The sequence below is a fragment of the Carassius carassius genome, chromosome 1, assembly GCF_963082965.1.
Source record: "Carassius carassius chromosome 1, fCarCar2.1, whole genome shotgun sequence".
Classification (NCBI taxonomy): Eukaryota; Metazoa; Chordata; class Actinopteri; order Cypriniformes; family Cyprinidae; genus Carassius; species Carassius carassius.
Window position 1 is genome coordinate 28605459 of NC_081755.1, and position 24077 is coordinate 28629535.

General features: G+C 38.7%; 2 protein-coding genes and 1 long non-coding RNA gene across 5 annotated transcripts; 1 reads left to right on the top strand and 2 right to left on the bottom strand.

Moving 5' to 3' along the window:
* Positions 1-2970: 2970 nt before the first annotated feature.
* On the bottom strand, positions 2971-8211 carry LOC132144148 (uncharacterized). The gene is made up of 3 exons (XR_009434334.1): positions 8079-8211; positions 3276-3371; positions 2971-3180 (listed from the first exon to the last, which is right to left on the bottom strand). It is a non-coding gene; the product is annotated as an uncharacterized LOC132144148 (long non-coding RNA).
* Positions 5556-17084, top strand: LOC132144117 (sarcoplasmic/endoplasmic reticulum calcium ATPase 1-like). Of its 3 annotated transcripts, XM_059554890.1 has the most exons (25): positions 5562-5679; positions 5775-5954; positions 6647-6664; positions 6909-6991; positions 8126-8230; positions 8994-9132; positions 10588-10668; positions 10762-10847; positions 11070-11367; positions 11508-11674; positions 11803-11891; positions 11992-12094; positions 12183-12314; positions 12537-12662; positions 12743-12961; positions 13057-13168; positions 13275-13498; positions 13617-13837; positions 13928-14130; positions 14258-14343; positions 14469-14602; positions 14694-14811; positions 15702-15819; positions 16229-16268; positions 16755-17084. In XM_059554890.1, exons 2-24 carry the CDS (start codon positions 5837-5839, stop codon positions 16231-16233), a joined length of 2985 nt encoding a protein of 994 aa, XP_059410873.1. In that variant the 5' UTR covers positions 5562-5679; positions 5775-5836; the 3' UTR covers positions 16234-16268; positions 16755-17084. The 3 variants fall into 3 exon arrangements, with proteins under 3 accessions (XP_059410869.1, XP_059410873.1, XP_059410862.1); XM_059554886.1 differs by lacking the exon at positions 16229-16268 and having other exon boundaries at positions 5556-5679; positions 5816-5954; XM_059554879.1 differs by lacking the exon at positions 16229-16268.
* Positions 17085-17099: 15 nt separating this feature from the next.
* LOC132144136 (rab GTPase-binding effector protein 2-like) lies at positions 17100-23395 on the bottom strand. Its single transcript, XM_059554891.1, has 13 exons — positions 23156-23395; positions 22393-22557; positions 21339-21427; positions 20841-21179; positions 20501-20596; positions 20013-20111; positions 19815-19925; positions 19629-19707; positions 19390-19401; positions 19196-19251; positions 18936-19034; positions 18733-18849; positions 17100-18502 (listed from the first exon to the last, which is right to left on the bottom strand). Exons 1-13 carry the CDS (start codon positions 23199-23201, stop codon positions 18401-18403), a joined length of 1410 nt encoding a protein of 469 aa, XP_059410874.1. The 5' UTR covers positions 23202-23395; the 3' UTR covers positions 17100-18400.
* Positions 23396-24077: the final 682 nt, after the last annotated feature.

The following is a 24077-nucleotide window of genomic DNA, read 5'->3' on the forward strand; positions in this document are numbered from 1 at the left end:
AACTGTAATTTAATTACACGTTGATTTTGCAGTAACTGTAATAGCAATATATAATTTATTTAAAAAAAACAAAATGTAATCTATTACATGCATCTAGTTACTCCCCAACACTGCTATTTATAATGCTGTGGAAGATTTTTGTCGAAGTATATAGTTAAAAGAATAGCTAACTAATCTGATCGTTATTGTTTAAAATGCAATATGTAAATAAATGTAATAGATGGATCTACCCACTATTCTTTGCTCAATTATTTGTATTTATTTTTTTTATTTATTAAGTTTTAGGTTTTGTGTTAGAACAGTCCGGTCAGGGAAAACATTTAAAATAAGTGTTATCATTAATATAAATTAACATTAAACATGAGCATGCAACTGGCAATAAAAATAGACTGTGCTAAGTAATTAGCAGTTAAATATCTTTAAATGACAGTAGTTAGCTTAGCACATTAAACTCTGGCAGCACTAAAATACTACGATTATAAAAACAAAATGATTAAAAACTACAGTAACCTTTCGTGAAATTATTAATGCATCATAGCACACAGCAACAGGAGCATCACCAGACACGAGGTGCACATGCTCATTCTGCTGCTGCTGATGTTGTTGATGCTTATAGGATGATTATGATGATTAGACACCACACTGGTGGACTCCTTCACATAGGTGAAAACATCAAGGGTTGCTATGAAACCATACTTGTGGTTGGGCCTTGTAAGGCCAGAGTCTGGTGCAGAGCAAGAGGTCGGCACCCCTAAAGCCGAACTAAATATAACCTGAAGGGGGCAGAGAGAGAGAGAGAGAGAGAGAGAGAGAGAGAGAGAGAGAGAAAGAGAGAAAGTGTGAGAGAGTGTGAGAGAGTGAGAGAGAGCTTATTGAGTGAGGGTGTTAGGTTTTCTTTGGGATATCCTCTGTCCTCTCTTCTTTCAAGAATACCCAAGGACAACCCTGCTATTATTAATAGTGATAAGAAGCTGTTCCCATTAAAATGTTCCTTCACTGGAAAAGGTGGTAACTTTTTTTTACAGCTGTGACATCGGATGTACTCGCTCAAAAACATTCTCTTTCATCTGACAGCTCCCCACCACCCACATAAATAATGTTTGTCCCTGCCTTTATGATGGTCAGTGCATCTATTATTTCACAGAGTGAGATGTGTCAAAACACATTAAATCATCAGAAGCCCATTTCACCCACAGAACAAATAATAGGAATAATAATAATAAAGGTAAGTGTAACGTGTTATGATATATTCATATAAACTCCAAATTGTAATATAAAACTTGAAAAAAAAGTAAGAATCATGAGATAAAGACATTTCACTTTTTATATGTTATTCGGTGGTGGACAAAAAAAAATCAGAACTGAAATGTAAACTCAGATTTCTGGCAAATGCATTCAGAATTGTGAGTTATCTCGGAATTGTGAGAAAAAAGGTGAGAGTTCTCAGTTTAAATCTGAAATTCTGAATTTATTTTCAGAATTGCAAGTTGACATCTCACAATTTCAAATCAGATTATTATTTTCTCAGAATTTCAAGGAAAACAAAGTTCAAATTGTGAAATAAATACCTTTTTTTTTTTTTCTTCTTCTTCTTGGCAATGGGTTTCCTATAATAATATGCTACTATTAATTTCACCCAACTTAAATAATGGAGGGAAATGTTCTATTGCAATTGCAGCTAAGATAAAATGTGAATACACTATAATGAAGTAAAACATTTAACTTGTGTAATTAATGTCTAGATGATCTTGAACGTATTCACGTGCCATCTGTGTGTGTGTATAGAGGCGTTAGTCATTAAAGACTGGATTACAGCTCCATACTTTGGAGCCTCAGATTCAAATAACCAAGAATAGGGACAGTGCTGAGAATTCAACACCATTCCTGTCCAGCACCTGTCACACACTTGTTTGGCGAACACACATGTACACAACATACTTTGCACATGTGTAAGATGTGTGAAATCACCCTTACTTCTGTATTTTGTAATGTTCATTTCTGAATATAAATGTATTGAGAAAAAAAGGCCACAGTAATCAATAGTGTGGTTGAAATTAATGCATTTGTTAGAGGCAGTTAAGTAGAATTGACACCTCAACCACTGTCAAACAGTCCCAAGATGTTGCTTTTCTTCTTCATTCATTACTCTAATTCCTCAAATTCACATTTTACTCTGTCACTTCTAAACTTTTTTCTTCATATTTGTTTCCCTAACTCCATTCTACACTCCTCTCATTCACCACTGTATATATTTAACCTTCAGTTCATCCCAGCATCTTGGCTTTCCTGAGTCCCTCTTCTCTTTCCCTTGATCCGTCTTCCTGTCATCAGCAGCGTCTCTGTATGTGCCCTGAGCCAAGTGCAGACCTAAAAAGGAAGACACACACACACACACACACACACACACACACACACACACACACACACACACAATGACAGCGCTACAGAAGGATAAATATACTCATAAAATGAGGGAATGTTATTTCTTAAATCTTCCGGCACTAACCTGTCAGTTCCGTGTCCTATCTCTCTCCAGCACAACATCAGTCGTCAATCACTTCACCAGCAGAAGATCATCACTCAGTTCATTTCTAATCAAACTTCCTGTGCTTTTGTGCACCATTATCTAACAACTCTTTATTCAGCCGGATTTGCTGATAATGTATTAATATGCCATGTTTTATTGTGAATTTTATTTTATTAGAAGATAACATAACCTTTTTAACATATTTTAAAACATATTTTATTCCTGTCATGGCAAAGCTGAACAGCCATTTGTATTCTTCAGTCCAGTCTTCATTGTAATATGCTGATTTGGTGCGCAAGAAACAATTCTTATTATTAATGTTGAAAACAGCTTAATATATCGTGGAAACGGGGATACTTTTTCTCAGGACACTTGGATGAAAAGCTATTTACAGAGAATTTTTTTTGTAATTTTTGACATAAGAAAATAGTGTGACTGGTAAGAAATCATCTAGCGCATTTTTTGCAGCAATGCGACCCTTGCTGCAACATGAGCACAGACATGCCAGCAGCGCCGGGACACATTCTGTACAACAACAGGGATGTCAGAAACATGACACACAAGCACACCTGATGGGGCCCAGGTCAGAGAGGGGGCAAGGGGTCAGAGTCGAAAAGTCACAGAGAGTCAGTGGTGAAAACTATTTCAACTTACTATGAAAAGAAACAAAGAACAGGAGAGAAAGTCAAATGAAACAAAACACAGAATGTCTGAGGCCTGTGTGGGAACTGTGACCTTTATCACTTACTAAAAGCCTGAATGGCAAAATAACTGCTGTACCCCACACAATCTCCATTTCTTCGGCCACGCTAGAGCTGTGAGGGTCACCTCCCTTCCTCCATCCCTGAAATAAACACAAAAATCCAACAATCGAGTTAAGCTGCCGCTCATGCACGTCACTCAGATCTATTAATAAACAAACTGCTGCTCAATCTACAGTTACACAAGAATGAAAGGACCACCAGCCCCCCACCGACACAGACGACAGGGTCTAGTTCCATGGTAACACCTAAATAACAATAGTCAGGGTAGAAGAACAAGTCTTCTTTTCAGTTAGGAGATGCAGAGAAGGCTTTCAGAGAGTATACTGAACATCATATGTAGGGTAGGCCAGCATTAAAAAGTACTGTTAAACAGAGCAAAACTGACACTGAACTATTTTTGAAGTCTTTTTTTGTGAGGAGTTTTATTTTAGTATTATTTTTACACTATGACTTAATTAAGAATTGGCTTTTATTTTTAGAATTTCAGTTTTAATTTTAAGTTTGGCTTTTAGTATTTTTCTGCTTTTGTCTTTTCTTATTTTAGATTTTTTTAAATATTAATTTTTTATTTAGCTTTACTTCATCTTCAATTTTTTTGTAATTATATACTCAAATCTATTTTATTTATACAGTTAGTTGCATGCTAATTTATAATTTATTCTAATTTATTATTCAGTTCCAATTTTTTTTCTGTGTTGATTCTAATATTTATATTTTATTTCAGTTAACATTAAAAAAATATATTTTTTTGTTAACAATAATAATATGGATTGTGGCACGAAAAAAAAGTGTTCCCTCTTGTGCAAGTGTTGATGGATAAAAACATGATCAGATCTGATGGGAATTAAATGTTCCTACTCCTGGAAACTACAAGCCTTTATGATCCAAAGGTCAAAGGGCAGAGTAGCAGATGAAGGGAAGCACGAACTGTAGGCATGACCGTGAGGTGTGAATTAAAGGAAAGGCTGAAAGATGTTTGGAGACATTTACTCATCTGTCTGATATAGTCTTATAATGCTCTCTATGTGTAATGCATGTAGGACTGCAACTTTATGCATTATTGAATAAATGTAGCCAATAAAATGACACACTAAGAACTATTAAAATTGATTGTGATGTAAGTCTAATGGTATGGATTCAGTTTTCAACTGACAGGTTGAACCCCGTCTAAAGCAAACAAGCCTGAGACTTGACTGAACTGACCAACTGATCATTTGCCACTTTCCATGTCTTAAAATATGATCACTGTCTTAATTTTAAACAAATATCTTTACTACAAAATACAGAGTAAAATATAATAAGTATTAAATGCAAAACTAGTTTTCCCTACTTCATCCATTGTTTTATTATTTCACCCTAATTACCAGCTTTATAGTTATTAACTGATAGCATTAAGTTGTTAAAAAATACATTTGCTTAAAAATAATCATCATAAAAATGAATGAATGGCCATTAAATGGGCTAAAATAATACAATAGTTTCTTCCTGTCCTTAATCTGGTTTGGCAAAAATGATTTCACCAGTCATCTATCACTGTCTATTCTTCCAAACAATCTGTCAACAAGACAAAAGATCTACAGACTCAGAGACATTCAGAATCTAATAATGCCTTCATTTCTACCTTAACAGTCCTCCTTCGTTCTTCACCTCTTTCTTTCCCTCGTTACACACTCTAGCTAATGACCCCCCCCCCCCCCCCCAGCCTGTTTTACAGCACATTTGTCATGTCTGAAGAATTGTTTTAGCCTCACACCTTTTTTCCATAGCTGTTCATCTCGGGTGCTAATCCCGATCTGACGATCTTCATGTATTTTCAAACATACCTTCACATTACAGCTCTTACAGAATGGACAGACGTTTTAATCCTGTACCACATAATTATAACAAGGCCTTGTAAGTTTTTAATCCCCACAAAAAGCCAAGTCCTTGGTCATCCCTTACTGTATATCAACATCGCAAAACCACCCCCCCCCCCCCCCCCCCCACTACCATACCAGCACCACAATTCCCCATTCACTGTCTCCATCCTCCTGTTGGTGCACGTTCCAAAAACAGATCCAAATTTCAACCCCGCTTTCAAGGCTGCTCACCCCCTCTGCAGTTGTCGCCCAATTGCTCCAATCACACCCCTTCATCTCTCTTCCCAAGGCTATGCCCCTTCATCACCATATTTGTCTGATCTCAGCCAATAGGGGGCCTCCTCTGGGTGTGACCTGGGAGATGGTTTGTCTGGTGTCTTTATAAAACTCTACAGAGATGGGTGGAAGTATGCACTTTCTGTCAGCCCTGCGCTCCAGAGGGAGGAGAAGGAGAGAGAAAGAGAGAGAGGGGAGAGAGAAACAAGGGGCCATCTGTTTTGTCCCTATCCTACACTTTTAAAAAGTGTTGGTGCGTACTCTCTTTTGCACTCAATTTGTTTTAAAAATAACTTTAGTTTCCTGTAAAAAGCCTTAAAACAGGATTTTCTGCATTTCTCTGGGTAGGAATCCAACTCATCTACATCTCTTGTGTTGTATTTTTGAAGTCTCCCCTTTGAGCAGACAGGATGGAGAACGCACACACCAAAGAAACAGCAGAATGCCTGGCCTACTTCGGCGTGAGCGAGACCACAGGCCTAGCTCCGGATCAGGTCAAGAAAAGCCAAGCCAAGTACGGATTCAACGGTGAGGACAGCGTGGACGAATGATGGAGGCATCTGAAAAATCTTTGATTACAATGAAACAACGAATTAACAGAACAGGTCCTTTTGATGGGGAGGGAGCAAGAATTCCCAACTTAGTACATGTTTAGTTGTGATCAGTTGAGAACAGACATCAGACTTGGATAAACACCTCAATTAGTTATACTGTATCTCAAGTATACTGTGTCTTTTTTTTTAAATTAAATTCAGATGCATTCAAAATTTAGAGATGATAGCATACATCTCCAGAAGTTTTTACAAGATCTTTACATACTGCATAGAGAAATTAAAGCTCTCAGCCAAAAGCAAAATGACCCTGAACAGATGCACTTATCTATGCAGTATAATAACATTAAATTGGGAAAGTAAGATTAGGAGATAAAGGAAAGAAAGAAGAAAAGCATTGAAATGACAGCTGAAACACAGGGGACATTTTTAAGCATACAGGGATTTCGGTAGAAGGTCAAACAAAAGGACAAATGGCTAGACTACTAACTAAACACTTTGATATGTGTGAGCTCAGCTCATTTCAGAATGAAGTATTATACCATCATTTAATATGCCATGTTATGGTGATTGTTGATAGGAAATATATCGATGGCTTATTGTAATGGTTTTTTTTCTACCCACATCTGCAATTCATCTTGTCTACTGGACCAAACTGACCAATCACAGAGCTGCCTGCTGAAGAAGGTGAGTTCTCCATTTACTATTATTATAGAATTAAATGACAAAACAGACGTAGAATTGACATCAGTGCTGTAATTCAGTTGTTTGTGTTTTTTTCAGTTAGTTTCCATTTGATTTCTGCAATTCTTTTTTCAGTCAAATAAAGATTATGCTTGTTGTGCTAACCAGTTGGTCATATATATATATATATATATATATATATATATATATATATATATATATATATAAACATAACCTTCTCTCTCAGGTAAGAGCATCTGGGAGCTGGTGGTTGAACAGTTTGAAGATCTCTTGGTCAGGATCCTGCTGTTGGCTGCTTGCATCTCTTTTGTAAGTAAACAGAAACTAAATAACATCTTGTAGTGCAAAGCTTTTAGAAACCTGACAGGTAATGCTTCAGTAATTCAGAAATCAATAGCCTGGTTCATGCTGACTTAGATTACGTTTACAGTCACAGAGCTGTAACATTTTAATGAATGGAAGGAGTTTCATTTAGAGGTACAGACCATGATTAATAATATAAATGTGAAGGACAGGGACACATTTCCCACATTCCCATCCGTTCCTGTCAATCAAGCTAAACTGAAACCCTGCGACCTTGAGTATATAATGGGTAGACAATAATCCAGCTGTTTATCTGTGCCGCGTAGTATGGAATTCATACAGTTCCATGAAACAACACTGCTAGCATGAGATGCTAGGTATTTTTTCTTAGTCCCAGACACACACACATGGCCTCACTCTTGAAATCTGAGTACTTGCCGCTCTGATAATGAACGAGTGATGGCACATTAAAAGGGTAGTTCTTTCTTTCTTCCAAATCTGTTTTGAAATAAATGAAGCAGACAGCATTAGTTCTGCGGTTTTGTTCAGGTCTTCGTCGAGCCTTATCACAGCTGTTCCTATGGCCTTAGAAGGCCAGGACAGAAGCTTTGAGGAGAAGGGAGGACAGGGAAAAGAGAGAGAGAGAGAGAGAGAGAGAGAAAGTGAATAAGACAGAGAGGAATGGAGTTTTATTTTAAGGTGGTCTTATGCCAGTCCAAAGAAAGTGATGTACAGATGAAGTGTGTGTGTGTGTGGGGGGGGGCTTAAACTTACTTGAGCAAACCTTTCAGAGTGTATGCACATACAGAACACACCTAACACCTACCCATTACAGAAAACTTTGTGCAGTTTTAGATTAAAAAAAACAACAACTCCTCCATCTAGTATGTTTTTTGAAGCCTTTTGAAATATGTGGACGTAGGAAGTGTCCTCATAAACCACCTTCACATTGTAATACCTCGTCATATCCATGCCATTATACAGATTTGTGTTCCCATAAACCACCCAAATGAGTGCACACACACAAAAACACTTTTAATCTCTTTAATTAGACTGTAAAGAAATGGATTGCAAATATTTTATTTTCTTTTACCTCCCGTATGGATCTTGGATGTCTCTCACACTCTCTCTGTTCATCAGGTACTGGCCTGGTTTGAGGAAGGCGAGGAAACTGTCACTGCCTTTGTCGAGCCATTTGTCATCCTTCTCATCCTTATTGCAAATGCTGTTGTTGGAGTATGGCAGGTAAATATGCACATCAATCCCAAAATACAGTGGCAGGTATCTGGATAAGAAGCAACCTCCAAACAAAAATAAAATAAAATGACAACATTTAAACTAAGGTGCATTTATTGTTAACAGAAAAAGAGAAATATTAAATTTGAAGTAAAATAAAATGTAAAAAACACTTCAAAACGTTGGACAAAAACATGTTTAAAAGGCTTTAAATCATAAGACAGGAGATATATTGTTCACATCGAAGGCAAAACGTATTTGGAAATTTTCTGGTGAAGGTTAACTACACTTACAATTACATGTGAATTGAGAGAAACGGACCGTATAAATCCACTACTGGTAAAATAACCTTGTCCATTTGGTTGAAAAATAATTGTAAATGGCAAAACTGAAGGTTTCAGTAAGATGTGCTCTAGTATCATTTGTTTGAAGATACCACTTGTAGTTATCTTGCAGTTATCTAATAAAATTAAAAAAAAAAGCATTTCAAGAGTTACTTAAGTCCAAAACTATTTTGGGGGCCACTATATATAATATACAGTGAATGCAAGCATTAGAACTTAGAGTGGTGTAAATGACATCAGAGGTCAAAGGTTAGGCACAGCAGTATTCACAAAGGTCCAGTGGCAAAAATACTAGAAGCTGATCCGATTTCATCAAGGGTCCATACAGCTGGCACAAAGGGCATTTGGAAAGTATGCACACCCTTGGAGACATCAAGGTGTAAAATCCCAAGGAGAGCAGGAACTGATAGAGAAATTTATTTTCACAGGAGCGCAATGCAGAGAGCGCCATCGAGGCTCTGAAGGAGTATGAGCCAGAGATGGGAAAAGTTTACCGTGCTGACAGAAAGAGCGTACAGAGGATCAAAGCCAGAGAGATTGTTCCTGGAGACATTGTGGAAGTGTCAGGTATACCAGTGGACATGCGTGTCTCACAGCATCATTAACACAGAACAATCTCGTAATGCTCTAACACACAAGAACAGTGCAATGGTCTGAAAATGGAAATGCAGGGTAAGCAACACCTTCAAGCCAACTGTTACACTCTGTAACCACAATGATGTCAAGTAATGAGACACGAGTGTGGAGGCGACAGGACTGTATGTGACTTATGCCCTTGAGAAAGTGTGAGCGTCCTTTTAAGGCAAATATGGGGAGTGTGTGTGACAGTGGGAGGAAGAATATAGAGTAATGGGATCAGAAAAGGCTGAAAGAACCCGCGAGAGCATGAGCAAAGAAAAAGCCTGTATATAAATACATCCCAGCACCTGTTCCTCTACTTGCCCTCTTTCGATCCCTTGCCCCTTCTCTTTCCCTCTTCCACCTGTTCCTTCCTCATCACTCATTTTCTCTAGGCCACTTGTTATGTTGTTTATGTTCATGTTGAAGGTCAGCTTGTCCTTGTCATTCTTCTCTTTCATGCATCTTCCCCTTGATCAAGTCCTCTTTTTTAATATCTAATCTTTCACCAAAAGATCAGTAAACATTATTGAAAGCGGCATTATCTTTAGACTAGATAAGGAGACCAAATCTGATGGGCCATTTACATGCAATTTAGCACCGACAAATCTGCTTGGATTTTTTTATAGTCCTGAAGACTTAATTACAAGCTTGGTGAACAGTTTTGGAGAATTTCATGTTTCCTCATTCAAAGAGATGTTTTTTGTATTTGTATTTTGTTTAAGTAGGGTTGAAGCAAAACCAAAGTCCCTTTCAAGAAAGTCTGTTCATTCGGCCGCCATATTTGCAATGCCTATGGGCAACTCATACAAGACCAAGTCCTGTCTAAAAGAATGGGAGAATCCTGAAATCACAAAAACTGCTTGATGAACACCCAACTAAATAACATATTTCAAATCAGCAACAAAATCTGAAATTAACTGTTTCTTTTGCTCAAATAACGTTTAAAAAGCTTATTTTTCAGGTTAGACCAGCCAATGTGCATATGCAGTCATAATGCGGTAATGACTGCGCATACGCTTTAGATGGTCTAGCTTCAGGTTTCTATGGGAACTGGAGTTTCTAATGGTTGCTGCAGTGATGCAAAGACTTTACCAATCAGTGACTGGCTCTTTCGCTTAGGAGACAGGACTATACTGCCATATGGTGCATTGCAGATTCTCCCATTCATAATTATAGGAGTGAACCAAACATATCTATGGAATGAACACTCTTTGTATTTCTATAGTCTGTGGCTAAACTCAGTAAGAAGGTGGACCTCCAGGAGCTGAACAGCCCTGGATTAGAAGAATTTCAAATCATTGTCAAACCATTAATCAATGTATAAATGTATCAATATTTAAGTTTTAAATATGAATTGTTCTTCATATATGTCTTCTTAATTGTCAACTTTTTCCTGTGTAGTTGGTGACAAAGTCCCTGCTGATATCAGAATCACCGCCATCCGCTCCACAACTCTGCGTGTGGACCAATCTATCCTCACTGGTTCGTCTCTGAATTACAAAATCTGATCAGTTGCCTCCCAATACTCACAAAAACATTGCATGTATCTTTACCCTTTTCTCACTTTATTCTAAGGTGAGTCCGTCAGTGTGATTAAACACACAGAGTCTGTTCCTGACCCCAGGGCTGTCAACCAGGACAAGAAGAACATGCTTTTCTCTGTGAGTTTCCCTTTCGTCAGCTTTCGGTGTCCCTCTCCTCTTGTTCTAGCACTAAAACATTGCTAATCAGGCTAGAAACATGCTTTTTACATGGTTTTTAAAGTGGTTTTGGCCACTGTCAATGGCAAAACTGAAGGTATCACTAAGAAAAGCTCTAGCATCATTTGTTTGAAGATGCCACTTGTAGTTATCTAGCACTAAAACATGCTCTCTCTTTTCTAGGGCACTAACATCGCTGCTGGCAAGGCTATCGGAGTTGTGGTTGCCACCGGTGTCTCCACTGAGATCGGTAAAATCCGTGACCAGATGGCTGCCACTGAGCAAGAGAAGACCCCCTTGCAGCAGAAGCTGGATGAGTTTGGTGAGCAGCTCTCCAAAGTCATCTCCCTCATCTGTGTGGCTGTCTGGCTCATCAATATTGGCCACTTCAACGACCCTGTCCACGGTGGCTCCTGGATCCGTGGTGCTGTGTACTACTTTAAGATCGCTGTTGCTCTTGCTGTAGCTGCCATCCCTGAAGGTGAGAATGCTGGGGTCATGATACAAATCAGGGTACAGCAGTGTGAAATCAAAAGGAAAAATTCATACAAGGTTCATGTCTTTATACATTGAACAAATCCAACAGTGTGTATTTGACACATTTTTTTTATTTTTCAATAGGTCTGCCTGCTGTCATCACTACCTGCTTGGCTTTGGGAACCCGCCGTATGGCTAAGAAGAACGCTATCGTCCGTTCTCTTCCCTCTGTAGAGACTCTGGGCTGCACATCTGTCATTTGCTCAGACAAGACCGGCACCCTCACCACCAATCAGATGTGTGTTACAAAGGTTTGTGAGACACATTGTCTTGCTCCAAAAGAAATTAAGCAAGCTCAAATACACCAATCCTCTCAATATAACCATGAAACCCTTCTGTTCTACACAATGTTTTAAGCTTTGTTCTCTTTTTTATTTAGATGTTCGTCATTGAGAAGGTGGACGGAGACTCTGTGAGTCTTGACCAGTATGACATTTCTGGATCCAAGTACACACCAGAAGGAGAAGTGTAAGTAATTTTATATTAATTAAGTGATGCAAACACACACACACACACACACACACACACACACACATAGACTTACCATTCTCCTTTCTTTAACTTACAGTACTAAGGGTGGACTTCCTGTCAAGTGTAGTCAGTATGATGGCCTTGTTGAACTGGCAACCATCTGCGCCTTATGTAATGACTCCTCTCTGGACTACAATGAGGTAAGCAAACATTCATTATTTTTTCATCAAATGTCTTCCATTTTGTTGAGCAACAACTGAGCTTAACTCTCACTCTCTTGTTTTAAAGTCTAAAGGAATCTATGAGAAAGTGGGTGAAGCTACAGAGACCGCCCTGTGCTGCCTGGTTGAAAAGATGAATGTGTTCAACACTGATGTTCGTGGTCTGTCCAAGGTGGAGAGAGCCAACACATGCTGCACTGTAAGTATCTCAGCTCTTTAAGTTCATGTTGGTCTGCTGTACTGTGTCCCTCAGCTGTATTAGCCCTACATTATGACTGAAACATCAAAAGGATATCTATGATAGTGGTGCTTCTACACACATATGGTCAGATTTTTTGTAATAGTTCAACTGTCAAGTTCATATTCCAATATAGAATTTTCATTTAATTCCATGCTTCTCTGTTTCTCTTGGTTTTCCTAGGTGGTCAAGCAGCTTATGAAGAAGGAATTTACTCTTGAGTTCTCCCGTGACAGGAAGTCCATGTCCGTCTATTGCTCCCCTGCAAAGGCCTCCAAGGCCGTTGTTGGAAGCAAGATGTTTGTCAAGGTAACACTGATCCTCAAAACAACCTACTTAAATTAAATACCTTAAAGATAATCTAAATCCCAAAATCTTCATTGTTGTAGGGTGCTCCTGAGGGTGTGATTGACAGATGTGCCTATGTGCGTGTTGGAACCACCCGTGTGCCCCTGACTGGTCCAGTTAAGGATAAGATCATGGCTGTGATCAAGGAATGGGGAACTGGCCGTGATACCCTCCGCTGCCTTGCACTGGCAACCCGTGACAACCCTCTGAGAAAGGAAGAGATGAACCTGGAGGACTCCACCAAGTTTGCTGACTATGAGGTATTTATTTGAAAGAAAAACACAATTTGTATTCCAACGATCATGTTAATTGAATTTTAATAAAGCTAACCCCTTCTTTTTTGCTTTCCTCACAGACTGATCTCACATTCGTGGGTTGCGTTGGTATGCTGGATCCTCCTCGTAAAGAGGTTGTTGGATCCATTGAGTTGTGCAGGGCTGCTGGTATCCGTGTGATCATGATCACAGGTGAATCATGTTTGATCCCAAAATAAGTGCTGACAGAACATCTGTTAAAAATGCATAATAGGTAATCCAATGCAAAAATCCTGAAAATATAATTTCTTTGTCCCAGGTGATAACAAAGGTACCGCTGTGGCTATCTGCCGCCGTATTGGCATCTTTGGTGATGATGAGGATGTGACAGGCCGTGCTTTCACTGGTCGTGAGTTTGATGACCTGCCACTGGCCCAGCAGAGAGAGGCTGTGCGTAAGGCCTGCTGTTATGCTCGTGTTGAGCCGTCCCACAAGAGCAAGATCGTTGAGTTCCTTCAGGGTTTTGATGAGATCACTGCCATGGTAAAGGATCTGAATGGAGCAAATTACAGAAAATGTTACAAAAGCCCAGATATATTTTAGAAATATATTTACCATGCTTGTTTTTTGCTACTCCCTACCTCCTCTAAACATTCTCCAGACTGGTGATGGTGTGAATGATGCCCCTGCCCTGAAAAAGGCAGAGATTGGTATTGCCATGGGCTCTGGCACTGCTGTTGCCAAGTCAGCCTCTGAGATGGTTCTGGCCGACGACAACTTCTCCAGCATCGTGGCTGCCGTTGAGGAGGGCAGAGCCATTTACAACAACATGAAGCAGTTCATCCGCTACCTCATCTCCTCCAATGTCGGAGAGGTCGTGTGGTGAGTGACAGTCTCTCTCTTAAACATTGGCCCTCTGGAATCGGGAATAGGCTGACTCTAAACCTGATTTATTTTCTTCATCTTCTTCAGTATCTTCCTGACTGCTGCTCTTGGTCTTCCTGAGGCTCTGATCCCAGTTCAGCTTCTGTGGGTGAACCTGGTGACTGATGGTCTTCCTGCCACCGCTCTGGGATTCAACCCCCCTGATTTGGACATCATGGGCAAGGCTCCCCGCTCCCCCAAAGAGCCCCTCATCTCTGGCTGGCTCTTCTTCAGATACTTGGCCATTGGAGGTGTGCTGCTTTCATTATTTCTGCTTCATCCCTGATCTATTCTAGGTGCACCATGTATTCAGTGATACTGTACCTTCCCGGATTACCTCATGACTGCATTAGAGATTCTGTTTGATTTTTATCTCAGGTTATGTTGGTGCTGCAACTGTCGCTGCTGCTGGCTGGTGGTTCCTTTACTGCGACGAGGGCCCTATGGTCTCTTTCTACCAGCTGGTGAGAATCTAATGCTACAGGGATGCAATAATGGATGGCTGATGTCTCTGAATGTTAAAATGAAACAACTGATATTTATAAATGACAGTAACAATGTGGTACATTTCACAATTCTCTGTTCCCAGTCCCACTTCATGCAGTGCACTGCTGAGAACGAGGACTTTGCTGGCATTGAATGTGAGGTGTTCGAGGCTGCTCCACCCATGACAATGGCTCTGTCTGTTCTGGTCACCATTGAGATGTGCAACGCTCTGAACAGGTCAGTGCTTACCAAATTCAAACATCATAAAGTAGCTGATCATAAATGTTTTTATGCTGATTTTAACATACATTGGCGCATGGTTTTACAGCTTATCTGAGAATCAGTCTCTGGTGCGTATGCCTCCATGGAGCAATGTGTGGTTGGTGGGAGCCATGAGTCTCTCCATGTCTCTTCACTTCATGATCATCTATGTGGACCCTCTTCCTGTAAGTACTGCGTCCATCCAGCATGTTGAATTTGGTTCAGTTCATGTGTTTAGCAATATTGCTATGCAGGCAAAAGGGGCTGCCACTAGAGGGTGATGAAAGACATGTGCCCAGGAGCCTTAGGAGACCATAACCAGGGCCAGCCAGGAGACACTTTTCATGTCCAAGGCTGCATTCGCTTTTTTGACATACACTCGCAAACTTCCCTAAGCACTTTCCCTCGGGGGAATCCCCAATACCATTTCCAAGTGTGTTCCACTTGGTCAAGTGAATGAGGGAAGTTTATATGGACAGGGCTTCGACCCCTTGATTCTGTCAGAGGGAGCAATGCTACTTCATAATTACACTTCAGGTTGCTCCATAGACCACAATGCAACACGATTGTGACATAGCTTTTAATTTAACCCCACCCCAAACAACTCTAATATATATCTAAATATTTTTTTGTTTAAATATTTAAAATAGCCCAAGCATACCTATATACACGTAGAATGCTGCATCAATCAAATTCTTAAGAAAAAGAAAAAAAAAAAGTAATAAATCAGCTCCATAGCAGGTTTGGTTTCGACTGATCAAGGGCTTAGATGTTCCACTTCAACCCATTGCAATGGTTCTGCCAGTAGTGGGCACTTATGCAACGTAATCAGTGATGTACATCCATGTTAATGACACGGAGAGAAGTTATTGACTGAAGGGCATAAAAAAAATAAAAAATAAACTGGAATGCAGTCCAAGTCATGTCCCAAAAACTGATTCAACTGCAAATCCATTATAAAATAAAGTGGCAATATTCTAATTCTTTAATTAATTCACTTCAATTCATTTAATTAATCACATCATCCGACTGTTATAAGCTATCATTTGCTAATCTCTGCCTTTTCCTCTAACAGATGATCTTCAAGCTAACCCATCTCAGCTTTGACCAGTGGATCGTTGTACTGAAGCTTTCCTTCCCTGTCATCCTTATTGACGAGCTGCTTAAGTTTGTTGCCCGTAACTACTTGGAGCGTAAGTAACCGTTTAAAACACACAAACACATCACAAAATTCAGTTTAAATCTTTGTATCTGTTTTCTTTAAGATTTACAAATGATTAATACATTTTAATGTTAATAAAAGAAATGGATATGTATATTTAAAATAAACATACTAAGCATAAAGTAACATACAAAAACCAATTAAACAACTTACTGTATGTAATGAAGTACTGACTAACTGTATAACAAGCAAATATAAATTCCTATTATGGCTTATTAATTCCCCTTTTTAAAAACATTTATCCTTTACTTATTTCTTGTCCTCTTTTTTTGAACCCTCCTCTCTGTGCTCCATTTCTTCTGGTGGTGTAAATATTCCTCCTCTTTACCCTTCTCCTCCTCACTCAATCCCCTGTTCAACCCTTTTTTATTTCATTCCAGCCTAATCCTGTTCCCCTCCATATTCCTGTAACAAAGCAAGGTATCCCACAATCCTCTCTGTCCGTGCCTGCCTGCATCCCTGTGTATGTTTGCGTATGGACAAATTGTGCTACATTATTTGGCTTATTGATTGACATGTATATATTCTAGTGTCAGTCGTGGAGCTCCTCAGACCTCATGACTGCTGAATCAGTAAATGACTGTACAGTAATGCTCCATATAGCAAAAGATGCCACTGTAGAATCTAATATCATTATCAGCAGGGAAAATGCAGGGTTAATGCAAAAACTCTTCCTTATATATGTGGTTTTGTCTGGTTAATGCAGACAGTACATTATGTTCAATTGAAACAGGTATATTTAATTTTTCCATTTGTAAAAAGGTAATTATGACTGTTAAGACTATATATATACATTAATGATTATGTGCTTCAAAGCAATGTGTGCCTAAATTATTTAAAATTCACAATGGTTTTGTGGGCTATCTTTAAGTCATCCTGTCTCACATAACGTATTTTCTTGAACAGAGAAAGATGAGAATCTAGTGTCCAAAAAGTGGGACTGAAAAAGCGAAGAAGAAATGAGCAAAACAGCACTCCAAAGAAGAAAAAATGAAGTTCGCCAGGAGTGAAAACGAAAACCACTGTGAACCAGTGGAAATCATCCATAAAATCTAAAACCTTATAAAACAAAGGAAAAAAAAATATTGAAGTGTGGTATGTATATGTATTAAGACTTAATTTAATATACATATATATATATATATATAATTTAATATATATATATATATATATTGTTATGGACGGTATATTCTAATGAAAACACTATTCTTAAAATAAAGATGTGTATAAAAAACATGCGTGATCTGTCAATGTCTTTTAGTTAAATCTTTATTTTTCATACATATGTAATGCACTCAGATTTGTTACTAGCACTGTGCTACATATATATGAATTAACATTTATCAGCCCCATTCAAACAGATTTAGTGTTTTATCAACTCTTTAGCATACTATTGATCTTCCAGTGTTCACTGGCTCAGGCACCAGATGCTTCATAATGAAATGATGGCTCTTTCCAGTAAAGTGACTTTGGCCTTAAATTGAATGCAAAAGTAATTATAATAGGGTAGGTAGTATTATAACAGAGGGCAACTGTCTTTTCAGTATAAGTTCTCTAGCTGTTTGAGAACAGTAAGTATGAATATTTCACTTTGAAATAAAGTTTCAACAAAAACCATTCGAGGTGCAAAACTATTTTCTAATGCATTTAATTTAAAGTAATATTTATTTTACCTCTTGATTTTTGGCTTTAAGTTAACATAAAAGGAATATGCTAACACGGTTGCTGGTGGATATCATTAAAGATTTCATCATGGCTGTGAAACTGTAGGGCAATTGTAACACTACTTATGAATAAAAATAATATGAGTTTAAAGATTTAATCTTTTAGTCAACAGCTAATTACACTTTGCTTATTAAAATAGTGTAGTAAAAAGGTTGCACTTCATTTCAAAAAATTATAATGTATTTACCGTTTAAGACATTAAGATAGCTAAAAGAATAAGTACCAAATAAAGGTGAGAAATATTCTGATATTATGTGGAATAATATTAAATATTATGATCATCCTTCTCATTATATATTTATTAATGATACTTTGGCAGATAGATTTTTTCTTATAGCGATAACAGGTAGATCTGTAGAAGTCTGAGAAAAAAATACAAATTCTAAAAGTTCCAATTGCCCCCCGTTTTTTTTTTTTTTTTTTTTTGCTTTTTATTTTGCTGGTGACAGGTGCTGAAAATGTGTAACATATATCCATCATTATCTATTAGGAAAGAAGGATTAGGCCAGGAAGATTTAATTACACTGCAATAGCATTAAGTCTAATCAGCTAGTAGTCAGTGTATTAGCTTTTCACAAAATTCAAGTATTAGCAATTCCAGTTTGGACAGATCGATAAGGAATCGTGTTTCCCCCATATGTTTGAGTTCATTAGAACAATTGTGATCCCTTGAGTGCAGGAATGGCCATTTAGTTCTTCGTGTCACTGTAGGTTTCTTTCTCATGTAGGCAGCCCACCTCAGCTTGGCCCTTTTTGAAGACCACCTCCTTGTCCACTACAGTCTCTTCCCTTTGGTTGGCAAAAATGTCACCTAGTCTTATATTGTTTCATGTGGCATCTGCAGACAGATCAGTGTCTTCAATCTCCTCTCCTAGAATGTGCTTCACTTGGTTCAGAGATTCTGCCTGGCGAATCTGCTCCAGTTTCACCTGAGAATGCAGAGGGAAGAAATGATTTTGAAAAAACCCATGCTTAAAGTTTTTGCCATAGATCTCGAAGATTAATCTGCAATGTCAAAATCGGAGCAGAAATCATGTAGTGAGGACACGGTCTTGTGTGTACCATCAGCAATTGAGGAATTAAGTCAACAGAGCCTGCAGTGTTTTTGCAAATTTAAGAAGAGTATGAACTCAATGCCAATCCTAAATCAGTGAAGTACCTGCAGTGACTGCGACAGCCGCACAAAATCCTTCTGCACAGCCTGACTAGTGTTTAGTTGAGAGCGCAGACTGATCACCTGACTGCGATACTCTAAACACTGCTGCTGCAATACTGCCTGAAAGACAAGACGTAGAGGGATGTAAACTACTATATAATCAAATTCAGTGATATTTACCCATTGACACCAAGATGCATGCATACCTTCTCCTGGATGTGAGATTTGTTCTCCTTCTGAAGGTGAGAAAGCGCCACTCGCAGACCCTGCACCTCCACACGACACTCCTGCAGCTCAGCCTCCAACTGCACTCACAGATGGGACAATCGTATGATCTCATTGCAATACTAGCAAACTGCATTGTGTTGAACACATTATACAACAAACTTTTCAAACAACACTACACTGTTGTCACATGATTTCATTACGTGCATGCATAACTCCTGAGAATTAAAGGCTGCCATACCTTTTCCTTTTTGATCTGCATGCGGTCTGTCTCTACTGTCAGGCTGGCAAGCTTAACTGAGGAAGAGAGATTTCAATCACAAACTGACACTGGACACACAGTTTCATGGTAATACACTAAAACATCAAAACCTATCCTCAAGCAACAAATAGGATCTACACGATTGACAAAAAGTGAAAGTATGAATGACTTACCTTCTAAGATTTCTGGAGGAGCAGATGTACAGGAAAGATGAGGAGAAAAGACAAAAAGGAGAACGTCATTGAAGAGAAAACACAATCAGAAGCTTCAACAAACAGGACAAATGGCAGATGACGAGTCAAATGATTTATTCTGAAAAAAAATACAATTGTTTTGCAAACAGTGAGGGAAAGCAAAAAAAAAGTGTATGCCAAATGCATTCCTGTAATGTCATCTAATGATATTGACTGACCGCTTTCTTCGGTGCGTGTCTCCAGCTGTTCCTGTAGGTTGACTATTTCAATACGAAGCCTCTCCTCACAGTGAGCTGCCTATGCACAGAGATACACACTGACTTCATCACGTATTAAGACATACACACACACACACCTCTGACCACCTTTTGTCAAATCCGCTTGTTACACACTCACTCACATACCTCTAGTGTTGGACTGCGGGGTGGAAGGCTACTTTCATTCACATCAGTGTCTTCACCTTTCAACTTGGAGAGTTCATTACTTACTCTCTTCTGAGAGTAGGACAGCTCCGCCTGCAAGAAAACAAGTACACACAGACTCAAGATGTTGGATCATGGATTCCTGCTGCCCTTTGATTGCACCATTCACCTGCTACCCACCAATCTGCTCTGAACGGCATTTTGTGACTGGCTAAATGATTTCTGTAGGTCTTGAAGAAGAGTCTCAGAAGCTTGCACCTGAGACTGAAGCACTGACAACTGCAACAGACAAAAACACAAAGATATCAATATATAACTTTGCTTTGAAAGTAATTATCTGTAGATATGCTATATCAGGGTGTATGCCTAAAGCAATGAAACCACATTGAAAAAATATATATTATATTATATTTGGGGTCATTAAGATTTTTATACACAATTTAATTCAGCAAGGATGCATTATACTGATTAAAAGTGACAGTAAAAACATTTATTATGCCACAAAAAATCTTTCTAATAAATGGTCATCTTTTGAACCTGCTACTCATTAAATAATGTATCAATCTATCATTGTATGACTGTTTACACAAAAATATTAAGCAATGCAACTAATTCTGGCTGTGTTTTTACTCTGTGTGGCGAAAGACAGGAACTGAGAGTTTCTGTACCTGTTTTTGTGTCTCTGTGCTTTGGACATCCAGTTCTTTCTCCAGCTCAGCTTTCTGCTTTTGAAGCTCGGTCACCTCCTCTTGAAGCTCTACCAGCTAAAAATGTCATGATATCAGATTCAAGTTGGATATTCAGTTAGTTGGGGGATGGTGACATCATCCACATAGTTATTTATAGTTGTAAAGCATTCTATAGCCAAGCTTAACTAGAAAAACATTACTTTTTAGTATTTTTTATTTTATTTTAATGACTTTTCCAGCCCTGCCAAACACAATCTTACAATTTCTTGAAACATTTTTTTTGTAATGGTTGTGGGACACCTGCTAGGCGCATACTGACTTGTGTTTGCAATTTGTCCCAGTCTGCATATGTGACCAGCCTGTGTCCCGGCGGTGGCAGGTAGATGGCTTCAGGCACCAGCGTTCCTGTGGACACCAGGGAGGCGGTGTCATCTTGAGGGGGCGGATGTCGGGGCAAAGAGGGTGTGTCCAGAGAGAAAGAAGACAGGGATGCAGAGTCACAGTTCTGGGGAAAGTAGTCCATCATAAAGCCTGTTGTCTCTGTATCTGACGTCTCCGCCAATAGCTCCAGTGGATCAGAGTCTGACCCTGAGCCCTCATGATCAGCAGCTCGCAGGGGAGGGGATCCGGCCTGTGGAGGGCCCTTTTTAGAAATGCCCTGCATGCACAATGAAATGTGTAAAATGCAAAAGTGACTTACGAGCATTTTAATAAAGAAACTGAAAGATCTTTCAAAAAGAGAAACAGACACACACAAAAAAAGTCAACTTAGTTAACAAAGAGGGGAAAAGAGAAAGAGACGGGAGGACAGACAAACCTTAGTGTCCTGGGGTGAAGTGGCTCTCCTATAATGTGATCGTTCTGACTGCAGAACAGATATTCTAGCCTCATACTGAGCAGCTGTTTCTAAGATGAAGAAAAAAATGGGATCAGTCATACTGGAAGTATACTGAAAGAAATTCCTTGTCAATTCCAGTTCTTTGGGTTAAATTTGATTTCATGACATGCAAGTTGGCAAATGAAATAAAACTGCAACCAACTGAACTTCTGAATTGTAACATGCTTCTAAATGCAATGGCTTATCGAACAAGAAAAAAAAAAGATGCTGGTTTTACTTTACCAATAACCAATAGTAATTTTAGTATGTATTTTTAAGTTATGAATTTACTACTTATTATTATTGTACTTGGTACTTTGTGGTGGTAATAATAATGACTGTCTTTAAAAATACTATACACATTACAGAACACTGAGAACACAGCTCACAAATTGTATAGACTCTTTTAACATCACCAAATCGATTATTATTATTTATTTTTTTATGGAACATACATGATTTATCATCATAACATAATCTTCCCTTTCTTCTCTGATGACGTGTGCATCTGAAGGAGAAACAAACAACAATCCCTCCCATCCAGCAACTTTCCACTCATAATAAACAAATGACAAAAATACAATGATCCAATCAATTCCTGATGGATAAAATCAAGTCTCGTCCTAATTTTTTTCTCACTGGAGAAAAAATATGTCACGATAGGTGAGAAAAGACGATGACATTTTCCATTTCATGCCAACATCAACAGGTTTTTTCTTTTTATGTTGTTTTGCACTTTTGGGTACAACATTGCTATCATGTTGTATGGACAGAAATGTTCTCCTCCTTTTGTGTTTCACAGAAAAACTGGTTTGGAATGACATGGAACTGAGTAAATATTGACATCATTTTTATTGCTGGATGAACTGCTCTTGTAAAGACGCAGTATAGCTTTTCTCCACACAATTTCCATGATTAATCAACAAGCCACAAACAGGCTTGTGCTTCAGCTCCACCTCAGGTGACCACACTCCTTCAATCCCTCCCTCCTCACCTCTCAGAGCCTCCTGCAAGGACTGAATCTCCTGGTCGCATTGTTTCTGCAGATCCTGGAGCTCCTCCTGTTTGCCAAGCTCGCAGATCCTGGCCACGCCCTGCCAGTGCTCCAGCTGAGCTCGACACTCGATGAGCTGCGTCTGCAGGTCTGCCTCAGCTCCTCCTGAAGGAAAACACAGGAGCACTTCACAAACTCTTCTACACAGCCTTGTCCCCTTCTCCTACACACTCATGTTTGTAAAGTATCGTTTAAAACAAGTGCATAACACGAAAACAGATCCCAGACAGATATACATGACAAGAGCTCTACTTCATTAACAAGATGGACTTTGCCAAAAGCAGATTACCACTAAGAGCACTTGATTTGATTTGTCCAATGCCTATTCAAGATTTAAACATGACACAAAAAAATAACAAAATATATATAAAATTATATATCTTATATAGATTCTGGTCCTAAACACCAGTTGATTTCTCCAGCACTGATTTGCTGCTGTTATTATCAGCAACAACAGAAAATAAGAATCATCATTCCTATATATATATATATATATATATATATATATATATATGAATGATCTAATGCCGTCTATTCGGCAACTAACATTACATGATCAGATATGTTGGCACGCCAAGCTTGGATTGTCATTGTTTAATTCAATCGCAACAATCTCGTCTCGGAATAATTGCCTAAATGTGACCCAGATCTCTATTTTCAGACTGTGAGTCAGTTTAAGCAGTGAGCTGCTGGTTGATCATACCGTTGTTCTCCTCACTGCGCAATGCTGTCGTGTCCAAGACCTCCATGGTTTCAGGACATCGGTCTCGGTATTTTCCTTTCGTTTCGATGTTCTTCCCTTCGCCCGCATCCGTCTTTCTTTTCCTGTGTGAAGTGCAGCAGGGCCGGGCTTCAACAAGAGTTCAGGAAACAACTTTTCCCCGGTTCAGTCCTGCGGATATTACCTAACCATGCTCCCTAGAGCCACACAGACACGCGGGGATTGTCTAGGTAGGCGGCTCACTAGGATCTGAGACACAGCCGGAGAGGATGAGAACTATCCTCGCGGTCTTCGCTGGAGAATATATGCAAATACATAGCTAGATGGCTTTGAATATGTTCCAAAACCTGTGGTTGATCGTGCAATTGAATGACAAAACAAGAGAAATAAAACACTTGTGTAGACACCGCAGCTTGTCGATTAGAGGATAGGCTTAAAATTAGGATATGTCCTAATTGCCATGACAACCATTTTTCCGCAGTTTAGCTGCTGCTATTTTTTTTTTACGTTAAAATCGCAATAAAATAATATTGTGATCAAGTCGCTCTCATATTCTTGTATTTTATATTTTACGATTTTTCTAAAAACTGTTTGAAAATGCTATTGTTGTCAACAGATAAAAAAAGAAAGATATTGTCTGATGCAGGAAAAATCGTTCCCAAATGCAATTTGAATTAACGTTGCGTTCAATTCTGAGAAATGAACAAGGATGTCATAATCGTTTTGAATCAATGCAAAAGAATCAAGTGAACCGTTTTGGCAGATTCATTACAAAGAACCGATTCAAAAGAACGAATCGAAAGTGGTGCCACCGTATGCTAAGATTACAAGCAAGTTTTAACAAAATATATACAATATATAAACTCAAAACAATAGTCTCTAGATAGATTATATATTCTTACAC